Source organism: Dromaius novaehollandiae, chromosome 11, assembly GCF_036370855.1.
Source record: "Dromaius novaehollandiae isolate bDroNov1 chromosome 11, bDroNov1.hap1, whole genome shotgun sequence".
Lineage (NCBI taxonomy): Eukaryota > Metazoa > Chordata > Aves > Casuariiformes > Dromaiidae > Dromaius > Dromaius novaehollandiae.
Window position 1 is genome coordinate 23,078,524 of NC_088108.1, and position 19,242 is coordinate 23,097,765.

At 50.0% G+C, this 19,242-nt stretch overlaps 2 protein-coding genes across 9 annotated transcripts in view; one reads left to right on the top strand and one right to left on the bottom strand.

The window, feature by feature from the left end:
- Positions 1-4,920: 4,920 nt before the first annotated feature.
- Positions 4,921-6,168, top strand: LOC112989713 (nyctalopin-like). The gene has a single exon (XM_026111042.2). The coding sequence runs from the start codon at positions 4,921-4,923 to the stop codon at positions 6,166-6,168; it is 1,248 nt and encodes a 415-aa protein (XP_025966827.2).
- Positions 6,169-11,476: 5,308 nt separating this feature from the next.
- The window catches only part of PLS3 (plastin 3), a 49,978-nt gene continuing 42,212 nt past the window's right edge, over positions 11,477-19,242 (bottom strand). For 7 of the 8 annotated variants that reach the window (XM_064518358.1, XM_064518357.1, XM_064518355.1 and 4 more), the window contains 10 exons: positions 18,900-19,042; positions 17,939-17,965; positions 17,711-17,806; positions 17,044-17,239; positions 16,342-16,420; positions 15,605-15,719; positions 15,316-15,449; positions 14,319-14,442; positions 13,626-13,750; positions 11,477-12,766 (listed from right to left, as the gene is read on the bottom strand). In XM_064518358.1, coding sequence (XP_064374428.1) covers positions 12,634-12,766; positions 13,626-13,750; positions 14,319-14,442; positions 15,316-15,449; positions 15,605-15,719; positions 16,342-16,420; positions 17,044-17,239; positions 17,711-17,806; positions 17,939-17,965; positions 18,900-19,042 — 1,172 coding nt within the window. In that variant the 3' untranslated portion in view covers positions 11,477-12,633. The remainder of the gene's footprint in view (positions 12,767-13,625; positions 13,751-14,318; positions 14,443-15,315; positions 15,450-15,604; positions 15,720-16,341; positions 16,421-17,043; positions 17,240-17,710; positions 17,807-17,938; positions 17,966-18,899; positions 19,043-19,242) is intronic. The other variant, XM_064518360.1, reaches the window with a different exon arrangement.

The window sequence follows — 19,242 nt, forward strand, 5'->3', positions numbered from 1 at the left end:
GAGCGCGGCGGAGGCAGGTCAGAAGGAAGCGGGACGCCCTTTTCGCATCCAGCATGGAGGAGAGGTTTCCAAGGCATTTACTTTACGAGTTGTTTCTGTCGAGCTGATAGCACTGCCAAGACCGTGATTATCCACCACGACGTTGTTTGTTCAAATAATTGGCCTTAAGCATTTTACAAGTTACTAAAAGTAGTAAAGAAAATACGTGCAGAAGTGACTTTGGAAGCGCTCTGCGCCTGCTGCTGCTGAAGGCCGGGCTGTGCACGTGCCCCGGTCCTGGGAGAGCACCGCAGCGCGCCCGGCAGCTCCGACGCCTGCGGCACTCGGGGCCGGATCCTGGGTGGGAAACCAGCAGGCACCAGGGTTTTTCCCGTGCTGGGAGAGGGCAATTTCACAGAGCCGCACAGTGCAGGCTGGAGCACAGCGATATCTTTCCAGAGATCCTCTGAATAAAAGGTCTTCCCTCCTTTGCTGTTTTGAACGGTACCCATCGTAAGCATCATTTCCTGCTTTTTAAGTGCTTTTGTCGGGAGTTTCTCTTCTGCACCAGCAATGCTGACACACGCGTGGAAGAGGTAGTCCATCAGCTAGGTAAAGCTTTGGGGAAAACCAGCGTATTCCTGATACTTGAGAGTTCCAGCTTATTTCAGCCTCCTTGCAATTCCAAAAGCAATCCTGCTCACCCTCCCTTCACCCACCGGGGAGCTTAGAGAAAACAAACCTTGCTGCTTTAACGCATTAGACTGGCAAGACAGTGTTACCAAACAGCAGTGATATCATGGGATTACTGAGGGTATTTGTACCAATAAAGTTAGAATGGGAATAATGTGAGCAGCAGCTTGCTACAATGCTACAGGAGACCCAGCGGACAGTTTGACAGAGGGGAAGGAAAATGCCCAAAGCAGTGGTGGAAGAGCGTAGCCCATGTCCTCCCCTAGGTAGTCTCAGAAAGGAGAAGCTAAGCGTGGCACACGAAAGCAGGGCAGGCTGTCCCTAACTCTTTCCTACCAAACACCATCAAAGGAAACCTCTGGGCAGGTGATGCAAAGACATCTGTCTGCTTGGGAACGAAGGGCATGCTGCGGATGAAGAGCCCTCAAAAACCCAGGGAGCAGCTAACATCACGGTCTCAGCACGGGGACAGCAAGCCAAGCATCCCACAGCAGATGCATGGACTGCTTGCATCAAACCTTGACCCTGGAAAGAAAATACCGCTTCTTAAAATCTGTAGTTGTAGACAGGGCCCTTGACATTAGCTACAAGCAATCTCTGAAGTGGGTGTGCTGGGCTATAAATCACAGACATCAGATAAGTCACTGCCTAAGGAAAAAGCAAAACGCAACCACGGTCATGCAATACACCATATTTTAACAGAGAAATGCAGTGGCTCAGCCTTTCCATTCAAGCCAGGAGGATGAGCCAGCACAGCCAAAACACACGATGTACTCTAAAAAACCACTCCTAGCAGACAAACAAAATCTTTGCATGTGGAGCACGAAGAGCTGAGCCTGGAGAATACGGCCTTGGGCTGAATGGCCAAAACAGAGTGGACCATAGTGAGAAAGTACTAGTTAAAAAAGTAGGTAGAGAGAAGAACCACATGGGTCTTCACCTGAAGGACCTGGTCTTCACAGCTTGTCCCTGCAGCGCCCAACGCGCTGGTGCCACTGGCTGCGGCTGCCTGCAGCACTGCCGCTCGCGGAGCTGCAAGCTGGGGACAAGCGGCTGGAAAGGCAGCACCGGACGGAGAGGCAGCATCCTGCAAACTGCCTGCATTGCAATCGGCCACGGAGAGCGGAGAGCAAGCGGGGGCTCCCACAGGCTGTTTCTCTGCCCCAACACCTCTGCGCTTGTGCAGATCGGGAGGGAGCACAGCGACGGGCTGGGCTCAGTGAAGGAGGAGGAGGATGAAGGCAGCCCCGACCTGTCCGCACTGCTTGGAGCACGGACCCCCATGGCCACGTTGCTTTGATCCAACGGCAGCTGCAACCGGAGCTGCCTGAGGTGAGCGTGCCCCGGGCAGCTGGCACAGCCAAAAATCCCAGCAAGGCTGATGTCACCCGTTGCACTCCATGGGATCATGTCAGGGAGCGGCTGGACTTGCCATGCCCATAACAAGCTATAAAAATCTGATCGGTTTGATACTTCCAGACTCCTGGGCCGGCGGGCCATACTGAACCAAGGAGACATTGTGCAGCTGCGTGTTCATGTCACACCACTATGTTTTAGTGCTGTTGAGCAACATCTGGCAATGAGGAGTTCTGAGAACTGCATACTTTTGGTCTCTGAAAATCTCCAGTATGAAATCAGCTGCAAAACAAGCAGAATTAGTGACAGAGCTGGGCTTAGAAAAGGGCTGGAACATGGCAACGCTGCCGGATTTATGACCATAAATAAAGCACGTGTCGAATAAAAGTGACAAGAGAGCATGCAATCTGTCTTCTTCAGCCTGAGCTATGGAGGCTTAGCTAGAAGAGACAGACCGTTCCCAGCTGGGGACACGGAGCAGCTCGCTCGTCCTCACGGGGACTGGCAGAGACCCAGCTGCTCTGCAGGGACACACGGGCAACACCAGTGAGCACTGGGTGTCCGCCACTCTGCCGCAGTGGGAAGCTGCGGAGATACCAGCTGTGGGAAATGCCACTCCAAAGCGGTGTCCTCGGGGCAACCTTCCCATCCGAGCCGGGAGCAGAGGCCATGGAGATCCCCCACCCAAACCTCCAGCATGGCCCCGAACGTGAGCAGCCGGCCAGGCTACGCGGTGGCCCAGCACTGCACATTGCCACCCTCCTCCGGGGCACAAGCCGCCAGCGCCCAGCTCACCGGAGACGCCTCCTGCCAAGGCCACGGTACCACCGCTCTCAGGGTGAAAAATGGAGGGGGGGCCCTAATGTCCTCACTGCAAAGGCCATCTAGCTAAATAAATGACGTTGTTTACAGCTAGAAGATGATCCCCATTACACAACACCACAGTCTCAGCCAAGCTTCCAGGGAGAAGCTGTTCTTTGGGGGGTCATTGCTTGAAAAAATGAAGAGGAAAACAGAACTAGTTGAAGCCAATACAGTGATCTAATGACGCGGGAAAGCCTAAGCTGCTTTTGCAAAGAAAACAACAGATTTGCAAGAAAGTTTCTCCAATTCCTACTTATTTTTGGGTGCAGGGCGTATTTGCTTTTTCAGCCACTGTCTGGGCAGAGCAGTGTAGGACCACGGTAAGATGCACTAGAGATAGAGAGGAAATCCAGATTTGGAAAACATCAAAAGAAAAAACTGAGGCAGGACAAGAAATTAAGAGCCAGGAAATGCACCTGAAGGAGGGTGAGGGCTGGGAGAAGGTGCTTCAAGCATATCAAAAATTTGAGAACTCCAATATGGAAAATTGGAGGGAAAACAATTAAAATGTTGAGGAAAGAAAAAAAAAAAAAGAGCAAGAGCCATAACTGTGCCACCAGTTACCCTCCTGACACATGGGCTGCAAGGCCCAGGTCCAGTTGTCTTGGTGCCACAAGCAAAATAATCAGATTGCTGATCACCAATCCCTGGTTGCCAGGTACATTAACGAGCCCAGAGGCTCATCACACCTCTGCCAGGATGCAGGCAGAGAAGGAGCAAGGCGATCATGGGAATCTGAGGAGGACTCAGCAGTGTCCCCACATGGCTCCGGTTGCTTTCCAGAAAGCAATATCCACATGGGAAGAGTGAATACATGTAGGATCTTGTAAATGAAAATGGATGCTTTCCTTTATGCTCTGGATATGGGTTGAAAACCAGGCAGGGGCCCAAGGACTTGAGCCTTTAGGGCCCCAAGACTGTCTCTGGCTGTTTGGTGGCACCTTCAGACCCACTGGAGACAGGCAGCGTGGCCCGATGGTCTCATGGCTGCTCCGTTACCACCCTGGGGAAGGGGGCACCTGCTTTGCCTGAAGCCCAAAGTGCCAAGCTTGCTGGGCACCCAGATGCTGGGATGTGCTCCCAAACGCCCGGAGCCCTGCTGGGATGGTCAGGAGTGGCTGGCCAGGAGCTGCAGGACTCGGAGCAGAGCGGCTACGCATCATGTGGGAGCACTCATGCCCGGGGAAGGCGGCCAAACCTTCTCAGATGAGACGGAGGTTGCTCAAGCCTTATCTCAACAAGATGCTCTGTGAGGATATTCAGCCGCCTGGGTTTGGTTTGGTGTCCAGCTACATTTCCTTCCAGCAAGTCAGAACAGCTGGACACCTCTGGAAAGTCCATGGGGGTAAGGGCAAAGAGCTGGCCTCCCCACCTTCTCATTCCTGCTCAAGCGAGACATCCAAACGGAAACTCTTGCTTTACAGAGGGACTGGGCACAAGGCACCCGCAGACCTGGCCTGGGGGAGCTGCCCCTGGGCAGAGGTTGCATTGAAAGCTCGCAGGCTCAGAGGAAAGTTTGTGCAGAAAGTCTCTGCCTTATGCTCGTGGCTTTTATTTGCTCCAGGTGCCACTTCAACTCAGCCAGAGCCCAGAGGTATCCTGAGGAACACGAGCCTCCCACGGCCAGTGCCAGCTTCCCATTTGGCTGCAGAGGAACCAGGGCTGGGGTCAGAGCATGCCTCGAGCCCGCACCACCACGCCGGTTACCTGCTGCTGATCACAAGGTTGGGAAGTGGGAAAACTCACCTCCGGGCCGGAGCATGATGCACGGCTGAGAAACCTCCCTGTCTCCCGGCAATGCTCTTTACAGCACAGCGGCACCTAATCAGCTTTTATCCGCCTAAAGGCTTTATCCCCATTGGTCTGCAGCAGATGCAAGCAGCTAATTTAACTTTGCTGTGTTAAAAACAGCCCAGCTGTCTTTGCTACGCTCGCGGTTCACCCACCCAAAAGGTACAAGCTCTTTTTCTCGCCTCCTTCTCTAGCACCCCTCGGGTATTAGATGTGAGGTCTGGCATGTGGCTGGTCATGTTCTTTCTCGTTATATTGGTATTTACTTGTGCGGCAAAAGCTGGACTGGGTGCGAATATCTCCGATCCATGCCCGAGCGTGTGCAAATGCACACCTGAAGCGATCATCCGCTGCAACAGAGCCGGGCTGAGCGCCCTCCCTGCAGAAATAGCCGCCTCCACCGTCTCTCTCAACCTCTCCAATAACTATTTGCGGATCCTGAGCCCCAACGCGTTCGGAAACCTGACGTCCCTGCACAGCCTCTGGCTGGATGGGAACAGCCTGTCTTTCCTGGCGCCGGGGACCTTCCTGGCTCTGGGGCAGCTGCGGGAGCTGCACCTCAGCGGCAACTCGCGCCTCACCTCCCTGCACCCAAACGCCTTCCGGGGGCTGCGAAACCTCGCCAGCCTGGATTTATCCCACTGCAGGATCTTCGAAATCCACCCGCTGCTGTTTTCCCACCTGCCCTCTCTAGAAAGGCTCGACTTGGCCTCCAACAACATGCGCTACGTCCCGCGAGCCTTCGGGAACCTCTCCAGCCTGGCGACGCTCTCCCTGGAGGGAAACCACATCGAAGCGCTGGGCAGAGACTCCCTGCGGGACCTGGAAGCCTTGTACGAGCTGAACCTCCGGAGGAATCGGATATGGATCATTCAGACCGGCGCTTTCGCAAAGCTCCTCAGGTTGGGCGTGTTAAATTTAGGCCACAACCACATCGCCGATTTGCCTAATCGGCTTTTCGACGGCTTGATCCAGCTCAAGACCCTGCACCTCGAAGCCAACCGGCTCACCGGGGTCGGCTGCGCCTTTCGGCAGCTGCCTAACCTGAGGAGCCTCTACCTGAACAACAACCAGCTCTCCTCCATCTCCCCCTCGGCTTTCGCCCGCCTGACCAAGCTGCGCTTCCTCCACCTGAACAAGAACAACCTCAGCTCCCTTCCCGCCCGCCTCCTCGCCCAGCTGCCCGGGCTCAAACACGTCTTCCTGGCCCACAACCCCTGGCAGTGCGGCTGCGGCCTGCTCTGGGTCTCGCGGCGCGCGGCCAGCTCCGGCGGCACCGTGGAGGGGCTGCCCTGCGCCCTCCGGCCGGGGGCCTCCGCCGCCTGCCCCCCGCCGCCGGAGCTCGGCCCCGAGGACGAGTGCGGGGCGGCCGATGCCGGTGGGACCCCCGGGCCGCGCGCGCGTCCCGGCCGGCTGCTCCCCGCCGTGGTCGCCTGCCTCGCTTGGGGCTTGGCGAGGAGTGACGCCTCGCCGGCCGCGTTTTGACAGCGTTGGAGCGGTAAAGCGGGGGTTTTCCTTGCTGCTCGCGAGCAACGGGTTTCATTGGAAAAGTCTCTTTTATACGGGAATTTCGGAAGTCTATATATAGGAATAAATGCTTGCATGCGTGTGCAATCGTTTAATCTGAAACGCTAACGGCGGGGTTTGACAGCAACGTTTGCACCCAGAGCAAAATCTGGCACTAACGAGCTCGGGGCCCGCTGCCCTCCGGCCTCGTGCCCGGCGGAGGCTGCAGACCCTGCTCCGGGTGGGCGAAGCCTCGGGGAGGGAGCAGCTCCTGCGCGCAGACAGCGCCGGGTATCGTGCGCGTACTGCATGTAAGAGGCACGTGTCGATGCCCGGAGCCAGCCACCTCCGTCCTCCCGCATGGGGTTTCCCCGTTTCCGCAGGTGTATCGGGAATAAAATCCCCGCACGTGACCGGGAATAAACTCCATTTACAGCGTAGGGCCAAGGGCCTGCTTCTACGGCTTTCCCGAGGCGGGTGCAGAAGCACTAAGTATTTCTGCACGCTTTTTCTTCTGCAAAATGATCCACTTGCAACACGCTACCGGCCAGGTAGCAGCTCCCTGGGCTAAGCAAAACCCCGACGCTTCCCCTGCAGCAATGCAGAAACCCTTGGAGAGGGGGCACGCTCCGATTCTGCCATCGGCACGGCCTCACGCCGACAGCCCCCCATGCAGACCCCGACCACACCGGGCGCTCGCGCAGGAGCGACGATTGCAAATCACAGCCCCTCTCTCGTCAATGGCTATTGGCACGCGGCGAGTCTTCCTCCCCTGCAGAAGTTAAAGTGCACCAACGCCATCCTCAGCCCTTGCCCAGTGCAGCGGCAGCTCGGCAGAGGATGAGATAAATTATTCTTCCCAGCATGTTGGCTTTTTCGCCAAGAAAAATGCAATAATAGCTAGGTAATACTGCAAAGAGAGTTTGCAGCAATTATTGCTGTACATGAACACCTGCTGCAAGACATGCTCAGTGTTCACCGAGCACTCGTAAAACCAAGCAATAAAACACATGGCACACAAATCAGGCGCATCCCTTTAAGGAAACCATCCCAAGCTGATAAGAGGGAAAGAGGAACCTTTGCTTATTGCTGAAAACAAAGAAAAACAACACATTTTGGCAATGAAAATCTGCTGGTGAGGGAAGAGTAAGATCAACCTTTGCTGTTACTGCAGGGCTGGTGAAGAGGAACTGGGGCTGCACCACTAAACCCCAAACGTTGTGTCTTGTGCTACGAGATTAGCGATTAGATCTGTGCCAAGTATTAAACAGGCAATGCTTTCTTTATATACTTTTCTTTAAACTTTATATACTATAATACTTTCTTTATGTTTTGTTTGTACTGTTTCAGTCCGAGTCCTCTGCTTCATTGCATTCACTACCAACCTCACTTCCTCGGCTTGAAATACTTCAGAAAGCACTGAAAAATATCTCCAGGATGGTTCTTGCTTTTCATTCCTCTCTATCTGCAATAGAAAAAAGGCAGAAATAAAAACAAACAAAACCCATATCAGCATTTTTTTAAAGTCCTTGCAAAATTAGGTTTTTGCATTGAAAAATACAATTTGGTGAGGATTTTAAAGGAAAGAGACTTGTCTCTACTGGAGACTTGCAGAAAATATTCCTGCCATTTTCAAATGCCGTCTCATTAAACACCGAACAGGAGCACAACTCTGAATTGTTCCTTCGAGCTACGATGAAGAAGTGATCAAAATACTTGGCGAGCTGTGCACAACACCCTCTGGAAGAACACATGGCTGCTTTTTTTTATCCACAGAAGACTGAAGCTGGTAAGGAACAGGAGAAGAGCATCCATCAAAATACACTGGCTCTGAAGATGCAGGCTAGGCTTGGAAAGACATTTGGAGGACATCTCGGCGGTTCAGGTGGAAACACAGTCACAGGTAAGGCTGGAGCCTTTTGCAAGACGCAGACCCGTGCAAGGGTGGAATCACTGCAAGATGCAGAAAAACTAAGGAATCTTTCCAACTGCTTAACAAAAATGGCTAATTCTAAGCACAGAGCTGACAGCTAGGGACCAAAATTGGAAAAAAAAAAAAAAAAAAAAAGATGGGGAGAGAAGCTAGTGGGGCACAACCTCGGCTTCTGCCATTGCACCTTGACAGCCAGATTTCTGCTGCACAAAAAAACCTAAACACTGATTTGTTGCACAAAAGTTACAAAAATGCCAGGGAAAAAAGGATTTTATAGGAAGTCTCGCAGGCAGAGGGGGAGCATCCTCATTTTAACCAAAGAGGGGCAGAATAGTTTTTCTCCCTAAGCATGTGAGATTTTCATTTTTTTCCCCTCTTAGAATAGGGCAAAAAGGTCAGAGCATCAGGAGACGTTAATGAACAGTCATCTGCCCCTTCCCAAAATGCATTTGTTTAGTTGTAGAACTTACCATCTGAAGCATTGTCAACATTGCTTTAACCAGCCATTAATATCTCGAAGCAAAAATTATCCCCAAAAGGGGAAAAGGACCCACCTGCCCCAGCCCAACAGACCTGCCAAGACCCACCAACAAATTTAAACTTTGTCATTTTATGGAAGAATAAACTTCAAAAGTGTCCCATGGATCTTTTAAACAACTTTTTAAGTGTATTAAGTGTTGGCCTTCATTTAAAAAAAATTAAAAAGAAAAGATATTTCAACACAACCAAAACTGACACTGCAAAAAGCCTTGGCAACAAAAGCAAATTTAAAGATAATTGAATCTAAAAGAACAAAAAGACTCACAGGAGCAAAGGTACGTGCTGACCGAGTGTTACAGCTCCAGCTCTTGTCAAAAATTTTGGGGAGTAAGTTTGACAAAACAGGAATTATTTTGAAAGCTGGTTTGCCAGGGACTTTCGCTGCGGTGGGGTCTCGGGAAGCACTGGGACGATCCTGTACGACCTGCGCTGGACAACGGCGGAGCTTCGCTGCGAGGTCTCTGCTTTGACTCACCACTTCTGGGCTGGCCCATTTCTTAAATACGTTCAGCATAAGGATTACAGTAGCTTTCCTGTTCGGTAGTTGTCAAACATATCGTTTCTCCCCTTTAACCTGGCACCAGGAGGCAGCAAGACACACTGGTGGTGGCAGCTACAATTCCAGCTTCTTCTTGAGTCTTACAGAAAAAGCTAGCGCTGAAAATAAACTGGTTCCTCCTTTGCTTTTAATCGCGTGTTCCCTGCTGTTGCTCACAGCCTCACCGAGCTCTCAGCTTGCTTTGAAGGACCAGCACCTGATGGCCGATTTGCTCCAACCATCCCAATCCCCCTAACAAAATTTGTCTCAAGGTGGTGTAATATGGCCTGAGAAGGGGCAGCAGTGGTGCTGGGGCATCATGAGCCCCAGGAGAGGCTGGGGAAGGCTCTGGCCAGGGAACGGGTCGGAGAAGGTGACACCTCACTTCAGCCTGAGGCAAGGCTCTCCACTCACCTGCTTCACTGCACCGTAGGGGAGGGCGGCACAAAGTCATATGTTTTTTCTGAAAAGCTGGATCTCCGCACTCTCTCATCCCAAATTTGCAGTTCCCAAAGCATTAAGGCCCTCCCGGCTTTCAGGCATTTGTGACTCCTAGGCCTTCAGGACACAAATTACTCCTGATTCCTCTGGCTTCCAGATGTTGAGCAGGTCACCCAGCTCATCGCAGCACTCGGGTATCCCGGAGACCACTTGCACCACGGTCAGCCCGGTCCATGAGCGCCTGCCCATCCCTGGGCCATGCTCACTGCAGTATCCAGCGTTTGCCCCTGGATGGCACCAAAATCCCGGCTAACCGATGGGATCACGCAGCAAAGGCCCGAGTAACAAGCGCGCTGCAGGTCCCCATGGGCTAAAGAGGACGCGTACACGCCGTACTCGGGAGAAATTGCAAGCAGCAACAACATTTCTTATTTCTCCACGCCTACAGTTTCACCAAAGGGCTCTGGAGCTGTTCTGCGCAGCCCGTGGCTCGTGTTTCGGAGCCGAGGCACGTTCCTCACCAGCCACCGCACAAGGGGCTCTTGCCTCCAACAGCCAAAACACTGCTCCCGCGCAGCGGGAGCTTCTGCTTTACGAGCTGCACAAGAGCACGCTCGGGTTAGCAGCATGTCATGCTCAATAAGCGACGAGGGCGATGCCTGCACCACAGATAACTCTGCTAGCGGTCACAGGGTGCCTACGTATCTCCCTGCCGCACCACGAAGGAAGAGCCTTGCAGGTCCCCAGTGACTGTGCCAATACATCGCATTCAATAACCCAAAATACGCAACAAGAGGAAAATGAAGGAAAGATGTGCAACTCTTGCCAACAGCTCCAGCCGTTCCAGCTAACACCTACTTCAACAGAAGCTGCTTTTCAGCAGGAACTCCTGCTACAGCTGCAGTTTCTCCTGGAGGACCAGATCTTGGAAAGAAGTGCCCTCCAATATTTTTTTTTTCTTTTTTTCCCCTCCAATCACAAGAAATAAGGGTACAACTATGCAACATGGTTCAGGAACACAGACAGCATCACTAGCAGAACAGAGCTCCTTCACACCAGCAACACGGTAGGATGATTTGGAGCATGGGATGGATGACATATTTAGCAACTGGGTTCCCGCAGTCTCCACAGAGCATTTGTCTCAGAGAAGGTGGGATTAAAATGATTGAACCTAGAGCCGTGCCACCTCGTTTGCCCAAGACGATGGCCGCAGTGAAGGCTGGCAGCAACACGCAATCTGTGCTAATCGACGAGCTCATCCCAGTCACCGCAGCGGACGAGCTGCAGCCTGCCGCTTGCGCAACACACGCCTACTTGTTTTCACCGCTGAAAGATCATTGCTGTAGCTGCAGACAGGTCAGGAGGAGGGGGACAACCAAGCAGTTAAGGCCACAGAAGTTTGTTTGCATGACACCAAACCCACACGAGTTGTTCTGACAGCCCTGCGGTTTCCAGGCACGAGGCTGCATTGCAGCTCCACAGTGCGCAAAGTGGTTTTCCCTCCTGTGCTCCCAGGGGGCTGCTGCCCCCCCACCGCGGTCATCACCATCAGGCGCTCAGAGAGACACCAGCGTAAACAGCAACGACTTTGGGAAGCCACTATAAAGGCAAGGCCAGCAAAAACACGAGCCAAGAATAACTGCACCACCAGCACCCATTTTAAAAGTCACCTTAGCAGACTACCTGTGCAGTTGCTCGAGCATGCCCTGACTCGAGGCGATTGCACAGCTCAGTCGACCTAGTGCAAAACATGCAGATCAACCAAAGCTAAACTAAAAGCAAATGAGCTTCGACCTAAAAGCAACTGCTGGGTCAACGTAAATAAGGAGGGAAACTTGTATTTAAATGTTTTTATTTCAACTAATGCTTTGCCACCATATTACATCACTTTGAATAGCTCAGAATAGCAATATGATCTCAAAATATAGCAAACAGCTTGCCAAAGCAAGATAATATTAACTCCCATGGATACAGCATCTTCCTTCTTTGGCGACAACACATCCTTTTATCTGTAAAAATAGTTCTATGTTCCAGCACATTTGCTGTTCAGTTTATTGAACCTCGCTGTTTATAACATTTGCCTCTTCCCTGCACAAAACCTCCCCACAATGGATTATGGTTTTATATCCAACAGCATTTTAAATAAAAAAGTTATAGTTTTCATGCAGATTTTTGTAAAAATTATTTTCTAGGTGCACACAACTGAACCAAGATGCATACAAAAATGCATTCACTTCCATTCTCAGGTGCAACCGTGCCATCAGCAACATGATATCATGAGTTACTGCGAGAGGTCCAAGGATGGTGGTATTCTCGTATATAGTCTAACTTAAAAAAAATACTTTATATACGCAGTAAGAGAAAAAAAACTGCCATGCTTTATTTGTAAAGTAATCAAAATAGTTAGGTTTATAAAAAAGCACCATGTACAGAGAATACCATAGGAAGATCCATCTTCAAAATTATACACATTTCTCATTTAACATTGTGAGCTGGCCTGCAGGTCCCAACTTGCACTGTAGCTTTGTTTGCAAAAGTAAGGAAGTGGTCAAACCTAGTCTATGCTTGGACCATATAATACAAATTAAACTGGACTGCAGACAGAAATAAGATTTGTTTCCCTTACAACTCATACCAACCACCTTACAGCCCTCAGGGGAAAAAAAACACACACCAAGCATCTGAGAAATAAGGAGGTGAAAACAGCTCCAGAGCAGTATTGCAAGATGCTGGTCTGTTATGAATGCATTTCTGTGAGCTCTTGATAAGTTAAACTTTCCTTTGGGAAAAGAGCACGTCTATTGGTTAAAACTCCTCTCCCTGAGAATTTGATAAGAGTTTGTCTTGCAAAGCAAAACAAAGTCCTTTGAACTTCAGCAGTTCCTAGGCCAACAGCATTTCAACGTGGACACAGCTGATCTGCTACTCATGCACCCAGGGTGGCAGGTTGGGTTTTTTGTTGCATTTTGTTTTTTTACATGTATCAACCCTTTTATACTCGCTTCATTCCTCTGCCCATCAAGCAGGCAAACACGGTCATGACCATCTTCGGTTTCACCTCCACGAGATCTTCTGGAAGGGCATAAACTCTGGCACCAATTCTTCTTGCCATGGACACAGCATACCTGTTCACCATGAAAAGATGAGTGTGTCAGCACTCACAGACTGCTGCCTTCAAGTGACAAGTCAGCTCCTCCTCCGTCCAACAGAACTTCACCTCCCACTACTCTATCAAGATTCAGAGAAGGCTTCTAGATGTGCAGTAGTCCAACCACACCAAATCTATTTGTTCTACAAAATGTATTTTGATTCTTTGCCATGTTTTTTTCCTGAGTAGAGGGAAGCATCTTTAATATGTGCACAAATTCACCTCTGAAAGTCAAGTCCATTTTATCAATGGTTAAAAACTGTAGTTAATGTTTACTAGGGCTAGTAGTTAGCATGTATAACCAAGGATTAATCAGCTAATATTTATATTTTCCCCTCTGTTTGCTTTTTCAGAATAATCAAGCAAGACTATTATCTGCAAGAAAAATTGCTGTTATTCTGCTACTGCAAGAGCAGTCACAGAAAACACATTTCAAAGCCCTGTTTTAACAGTCATACTTGAAAGTTGAAGACCTGTGATGATTCAACGAGACAAGAGATGGATAAACCCAACCCAGGGTTCAATTTCAAAACCCCAACCTACTGGCTGAGCACTTCATATGCCTGAACAAAAAGATGAGAAGCAGAATACCATTGCTAAGAATCACTTGGGCTCTTCTGCATCTCTCAGCAAGCTGAAGAGCCCAGCAAGCAACTCCTCCAGGGTTACCGACAAGGAGAGGAATTAAGATTTCAAGAAGCACTGCCTGTCTGAAAGGCACTGGCTTAACAGAGATTGAAAGCCACAGTAATGTAGTAAAACACCTGCAGCTTAAGGTCAGAGCATAGAAGTTGCACTCTTTTGATGCAGTGCAGCTTTCAAGCTAGCAAACTTACTTAGCATTATTTTGTTTGTCATCTTCTGATAGATGACCAGTCTTTACAAGGTCATAGTTGATACAACCAGGCTGTATAGCATCAATTAAATCCACAACTGCCAAGCTCGTGCTGATAGTCTTGTCCTAGGAAAAAAAAAAAAAGACAACAAGTAAAGATACACGTCTAATCCTTAACACACTTCTCACCTTAATTCGACTGCTCTGGAATGTGCAACAAAAACTTTAAGCAAGCTATTTTGAAGCAGTGCCATTAGGGATTATTTCCAGCTGGACCACAGGCAAGCCAAACAGCTGCTTCTCCTTCAACAACGCTACAAGACCATTACTCCAGCGTGCTGTAAGGAGTGTGAAAATGCAAAGCAATGACTGATTAGCAGGTCTGCCCCACCGACCAGACCCCAGGGGACTTCACACCCACCAAGGCTCATCAGTCCCTGCACCTGCACGTAGCAGCACAGCCTGAATACCCACCCTCTGCTCTCCCCAACAAGTGGGCCACCCCACCACTATTCCCCCATGCAGGCACTCCAAAAAGTCTCTTCTCTACTAGCTTGAAGACACTCTGTTGCCAGCATAGGCTGAATCCTGTCCTGTTTATACCCATTTCTCATGGGCTGCTGCTGTCCTCCAGCTGCAGAGGACACACGTGCATGGGGCCCTTTGCTTTCGGATGCAAGAGGGGAACCTGCACCTTGAAGTTCTGGATGGAGGTGGACTTGCCGGCTTCTTTCAGGGTCCTGTTTACCCAGCTGACTATAATGTCATCGTTTGCTTTTTGACCATCACCGAGGTCCTCAAGGACATTCAGCGTGTACCTGAGAACCAGAAGAGAGAAACAAGACTAGGCAGAGCTTTAAAAAGTCCCAGCTAGCACACAGCCAGGGTATGAGACGGACCCACGGCAGCACAGAAAAGTCTTCAGCCTCTGCTCTGCATTTTTACTGTTTTAGCAAAGAGGAAGACTTAGCTATCTTCTCTGAAGCAAAATTTTCATTAAAGTATTTAGTCTTACTAGCCTTTCAAGTCTTTTAATCTGAGCTACAAAGTTGCCTGGGTTCAGGTCATTAAGTGTTTGACTATTGATATAATATAATTTGCTTCAGAAAGGTAACACATAGCTAGTAGGTGAGGATTAATTCAAGAGTTAGTATTCTGGCTTCAATACCAAATAATGAACTACGATATGTATGTATATATGTGTATATATGTATATAAAATATATATACACTTACACATCTGTGCGCACATGTGCATATGTACCTTATTAGAATTTTTCAGAACAACATAAGAAAAAGGGGTATCAATTTCATGATCTGTCATTAAATTTCTCCTTCCCTCCCCTCATTCCAATGGGAACGGTATTATAAAGAAGACCTGAAATGCTTCTCTTCACAATTTCTGATTGTTTGGTAGTTTTCCTGCTTTGGTATCGGCACACAGACCAGCTTTGGGTGGCTTGAGAGGCAGGACATTCACAGCACCATGGAAGGGCTCTCTGTAGGTCACTGGTCCACCTCTCGCATGCAACAGCTGCATCACCACCACGGTTTTGTCTGGCCAAGCCTTGGAAACCCTCAAGGACGGAGGTTTTGCAACCTCTCTGCGTGCCCTGTTCCAATGCGGCAGTGCAAATCTTCCCAAACCTCATATTCCCTTCACAAGGGCTGTGTGTTTCAGATGGGCCTTACCTCCTCATCAACTGCCAGACTAAGGCTAGTGTCAACGTTGGGTTTCCGTCATTCAGATCCTGTCCTCCAATGCCAACCAGGGAGAATTTAGCTGGATGTTTTCCCAAATCTACAGCATAGTTGCAGTTTTCTAGCTGCACAGGAAAAGAGTTCAAACAAGCAACAACAACAAAAAAAAGTCACTCAGATGCACTCAACTGGAAGCCTCAAATAAAAATTTCTAGATACCATGCATTTACTTGGATTCTTAGTGTCCATGGCTTCTTCTGAAGTCTTTTGAAATGCTTACCTTTTTCATATTTGCACCAAGCTTAGGATACGGAGGCTTGTTAACCTTATTCCAGTCAACAGGAACTTTGATCTTTTCATATAATTGTAGTATTACAAGGGCATCTTGCAGATCACTAAAAAGGAAAACATCAACTAACCCTGATGCTTCAAAACATAAGTGCACTTTGACTTTGTCACATCATGGATAGTTACTACTACTCTTTACAGGCTGTTGCAACTTCAACAATCTTAAAAAGAAATGATTTTTCAAAATGCTTTGTAACTTCTGGAACAGAAGTGCCCCACATTTAACACAGCCGGCTAAGTTAGAGCAGATTTTAGGACAGCAATGAACAACAGATCCAGAGAATAATGTTGCCACCTAAAACCAGAAGGTGTCCATCTCTCTCCATTGACTACAGGGGTCACTGTGTACCCAGAGTACTTTGCCTCCTAAATCAGATGCCTCAGTTGAGCCCTAAAATTAGGCAACATGAAATCTAGGTCCGGTTGCTCTCACACAGTCACTCAAGCAGATCCTTCAGCCCCTAAAAGCCAGCCGCTATAAGCCTGGTCTGCCTGTCCTGGCACAGAAACCTCTAGCTAAGGGCTGCAGGGAGGGTGCAGGGAGCCTGGCCCCCTCCCTGCAAACACCCTTTCTCAAGCCCTTCCCTCAGCCGCTGCAGGAGACAGGACGCTGGTGCAGGAGCATCTTCGGTCGGATGCTGTTGGGTCTCTCCGGGGAGAGGCACTTACCCGTAGAGGTGATTTACATGGGGGTTCACACCAAGGGAGTTCATCCAGTTGCGGAAGGTTCGTTCTTCCCGTGTCTCTCCTAGGGGGAGAAAACAGGTACGTGAATGTCCCAAAAGCTCAGAAGGCTGCACAGGGCTTTCTGCCTTGCACGACAGGCAGCTCCGAGTGGCATAGTTTCTCATTTATGTTTTCAAGAGGGAAAAACACTATTGTTGCTACTATACTCTATCAGAGGAACCGTTTTGCCCCAACATCTTGTTTCAGATGTTACATTAATTTCCCTAGGTCTCGGAAGAGCATGACTTTTGCACTTTCTGCAAGAAAAGGTAGCAGTAGGGCCTTTCGCCCAGGAGCGAGTGAACTGCTGCTCATGCCTTAACCTCAGTGCTGACGGGAGCTTGCCGAAGCGCTCCCAGGCTCCCACCTGCACGGCAGGAAAAACCACAGACAAAACCCACTGCCCAGCCCTGGCAGCAGGACTAAGGAGCAACCAGAAACCCTCCTGCAAGTTCAGAGACCACAGCAGCGTCGGGGCAGCTCAACAGGCCCTCGGCTATGCTGCTCATCTGCACGCAACGGGTAAATAACCACTTCAGCCCCAAAGCCTCAAACAACAGGCGTCCCTCCAGCACAGACACCCTGCCAGGCACAGCCTCTGGCAATACACCCGTTTGCTAATGCTGTGACCGACACGGCCGTCACCTTCCAGCAGAGTCCAGTCGATGTCCTGGTTTTCAGGCTTGGTCAGTGCCGGGTACTTGTTGAACAGGTTCGCGACGAAGGCCAGGTTCAGCTTGGGGTTGCCGCTGACCACGTCGGCGGGCGTGACGAACTGCCGGCAGCCCAGCCGGTCGGCCTGCTGCAGCATGTACTCCGCTCTCCGCAAGTCGTCCTTCTCCTGCGGGGGGGACAAGGGACGGGAGCCGTCAGGGCAGGGAGCAGCATGGCACGGCTGGGAAGCTCCCAGCCTGGAGCAACGCTGCTGCTCCGCCAGCCTTTGCTAGACACCAGCCACTAACCAACCCAAGGCTGAACCACGCATGTTAATCCACGCTACCATGGATATGCCACTCTTTTTCTGTAGTTTTTTTTCCTAGCATGGTGCTTTCAAACTTTATGGGATGGTGGTTCAAGGGCAGAATCCTGCATGCTCCCAAATGGAGCAAAATGCAAAAGCTTTCCCAACCGTGCGTGTTGTTAATTGCAACAAACGCTCGGTTAGCACATACCCAAGGTGTGCGCACACCCGCCGACACCGTGCACGGCCTTGAAACCAAGACACCAGGTTAGCTGGAGGTCAGGGGGCACCTATAGGGTCACACACAGCTTGCAACGTACAGCGTGGGGTGTAGACAGCCTGAATACTCACGTTGAAACCCGACATGTTAACGTCAATCTGAGGCTCTCCTTCTTTCTGCCCTTTTGGTGCAATTTGATTGAGAAGGTGGAAGTAAGCTCTAGAGTCCTAGAAGGGAAGAGGGGAGAGGGGAAAAACAAACAAACAAAGTTCAGGTCTTGCTCACAGCATTGAAAACACCACGGCAATTCATTTCAGTCTCATCTTGAGCACGTCACTGTGCACAATTGGCTTATGTACCTTTACTGAATTACCAAAGTCAGTAAGCTTGACAGACAGCAAAAAGAAAAGAGCACGATGGCAGAAATCCAGGCAGCAGAAAAGGAAACAGAAAGGGAAGAGGTTAGAAATAATTAAGCCGAATAATTGCCCCCCCCCCTTTTTTTTTTTTGTCAGCTACAAATCCTTTCACTTCCCAGCACGGCAAAGGACCCTGGGGCATCCTGGCAGCCTGCGGGCTGCACTGGGCAAGCCAGCAGCTATCAGCAGCGCTGCAAGTAGCTTGCGAAGCTGGAAGCAAGTTGTGCGTGTGTGCACACAGCTCTGGGCTTCCCACGCATCTCAAGTATCATTTTTTTTCCCCCCAAAGGTCCTTTACCCTGAATGAAGTCTACAACCCACTTCAGTCTCGTTTCTCGTGCTCCAGACTGCTGGCCACGTCAATGAACTCTGAATAACCTGCTGTGGTCAGAATGGCCCCCTTCTGCCTCCAAAAAAATCCAGAGGACTCCCTCCCATTAGAATAATAATAATAATGGTAAGACCTTTCACACTTATTTCTACTCCTAAGGTCACCATTGCCCTTTCTAGATGAGCTGTGGCACAGTACATTTTACAGGCCCTTGGGCGGGGGAAGCACTTCCAGCAGAAAGATGCCTTAAGAACACACACAAAAAATCGGTATTGCTAGTACACAATTACAGCATGTAAGAGCTTTGCGGCAGGATCCCACTGGGACTGGAGAAGCCTCTCTGCAAACGCTAGGCTCGGTCTCATGCCAAGACAGAGAGCAGAGTAGTGCAGGACCCCAAATATGCCATTCATCTTTTACTAAGGCCTCCGTTAAAGCTGCTGAGATTATCGCAGCGAGGTTAAGAAAGGTCCCATCTGTGGATTAGGGGCTCATTCACACCAGCAAACGCAGCCCCGGCCGCTGCCAGCCTCGTCCCATGCGCACGTGGACCAGGAGAGCTCGCACTACCTTGATGTCCGAACTGAAGTTACTGATTTTGTGCCAGCCTGCGTTTTCCAAGTGGAAGTTTGCCCATCTTAGGAGCAGCTCTTCTGGGGACAGCTTCATAAGGTCCTCCAGATTTTCACCGTCACGAAGTAAGGCAGCCAGCGCTAGGAGAAAAACCACTCGTGAGCACAAGGACGGAGTTTTCAGAAAACGCAAACCTCCCTGACAGGACTAGAGCTGCAGTAACATCTCAGTGAGCGAAAGGGGACAGGACCAACCACGTTTTCCTCCAGCTTAAGTCAAAATAATCGGGGGGGGGGATTTTTGGAGTTTTCTGGGTGAGTTATTATATACACAGCAGAGC

Coding starts and splice junctions, on each gene's coding strand:
- LOC112989713 (XM_026111042.2), top strand. CDS start 4,921: ATGTTCTTTCTCGTTATATTGGTATTTACTTGTGCGGCAAAAGCTGGA.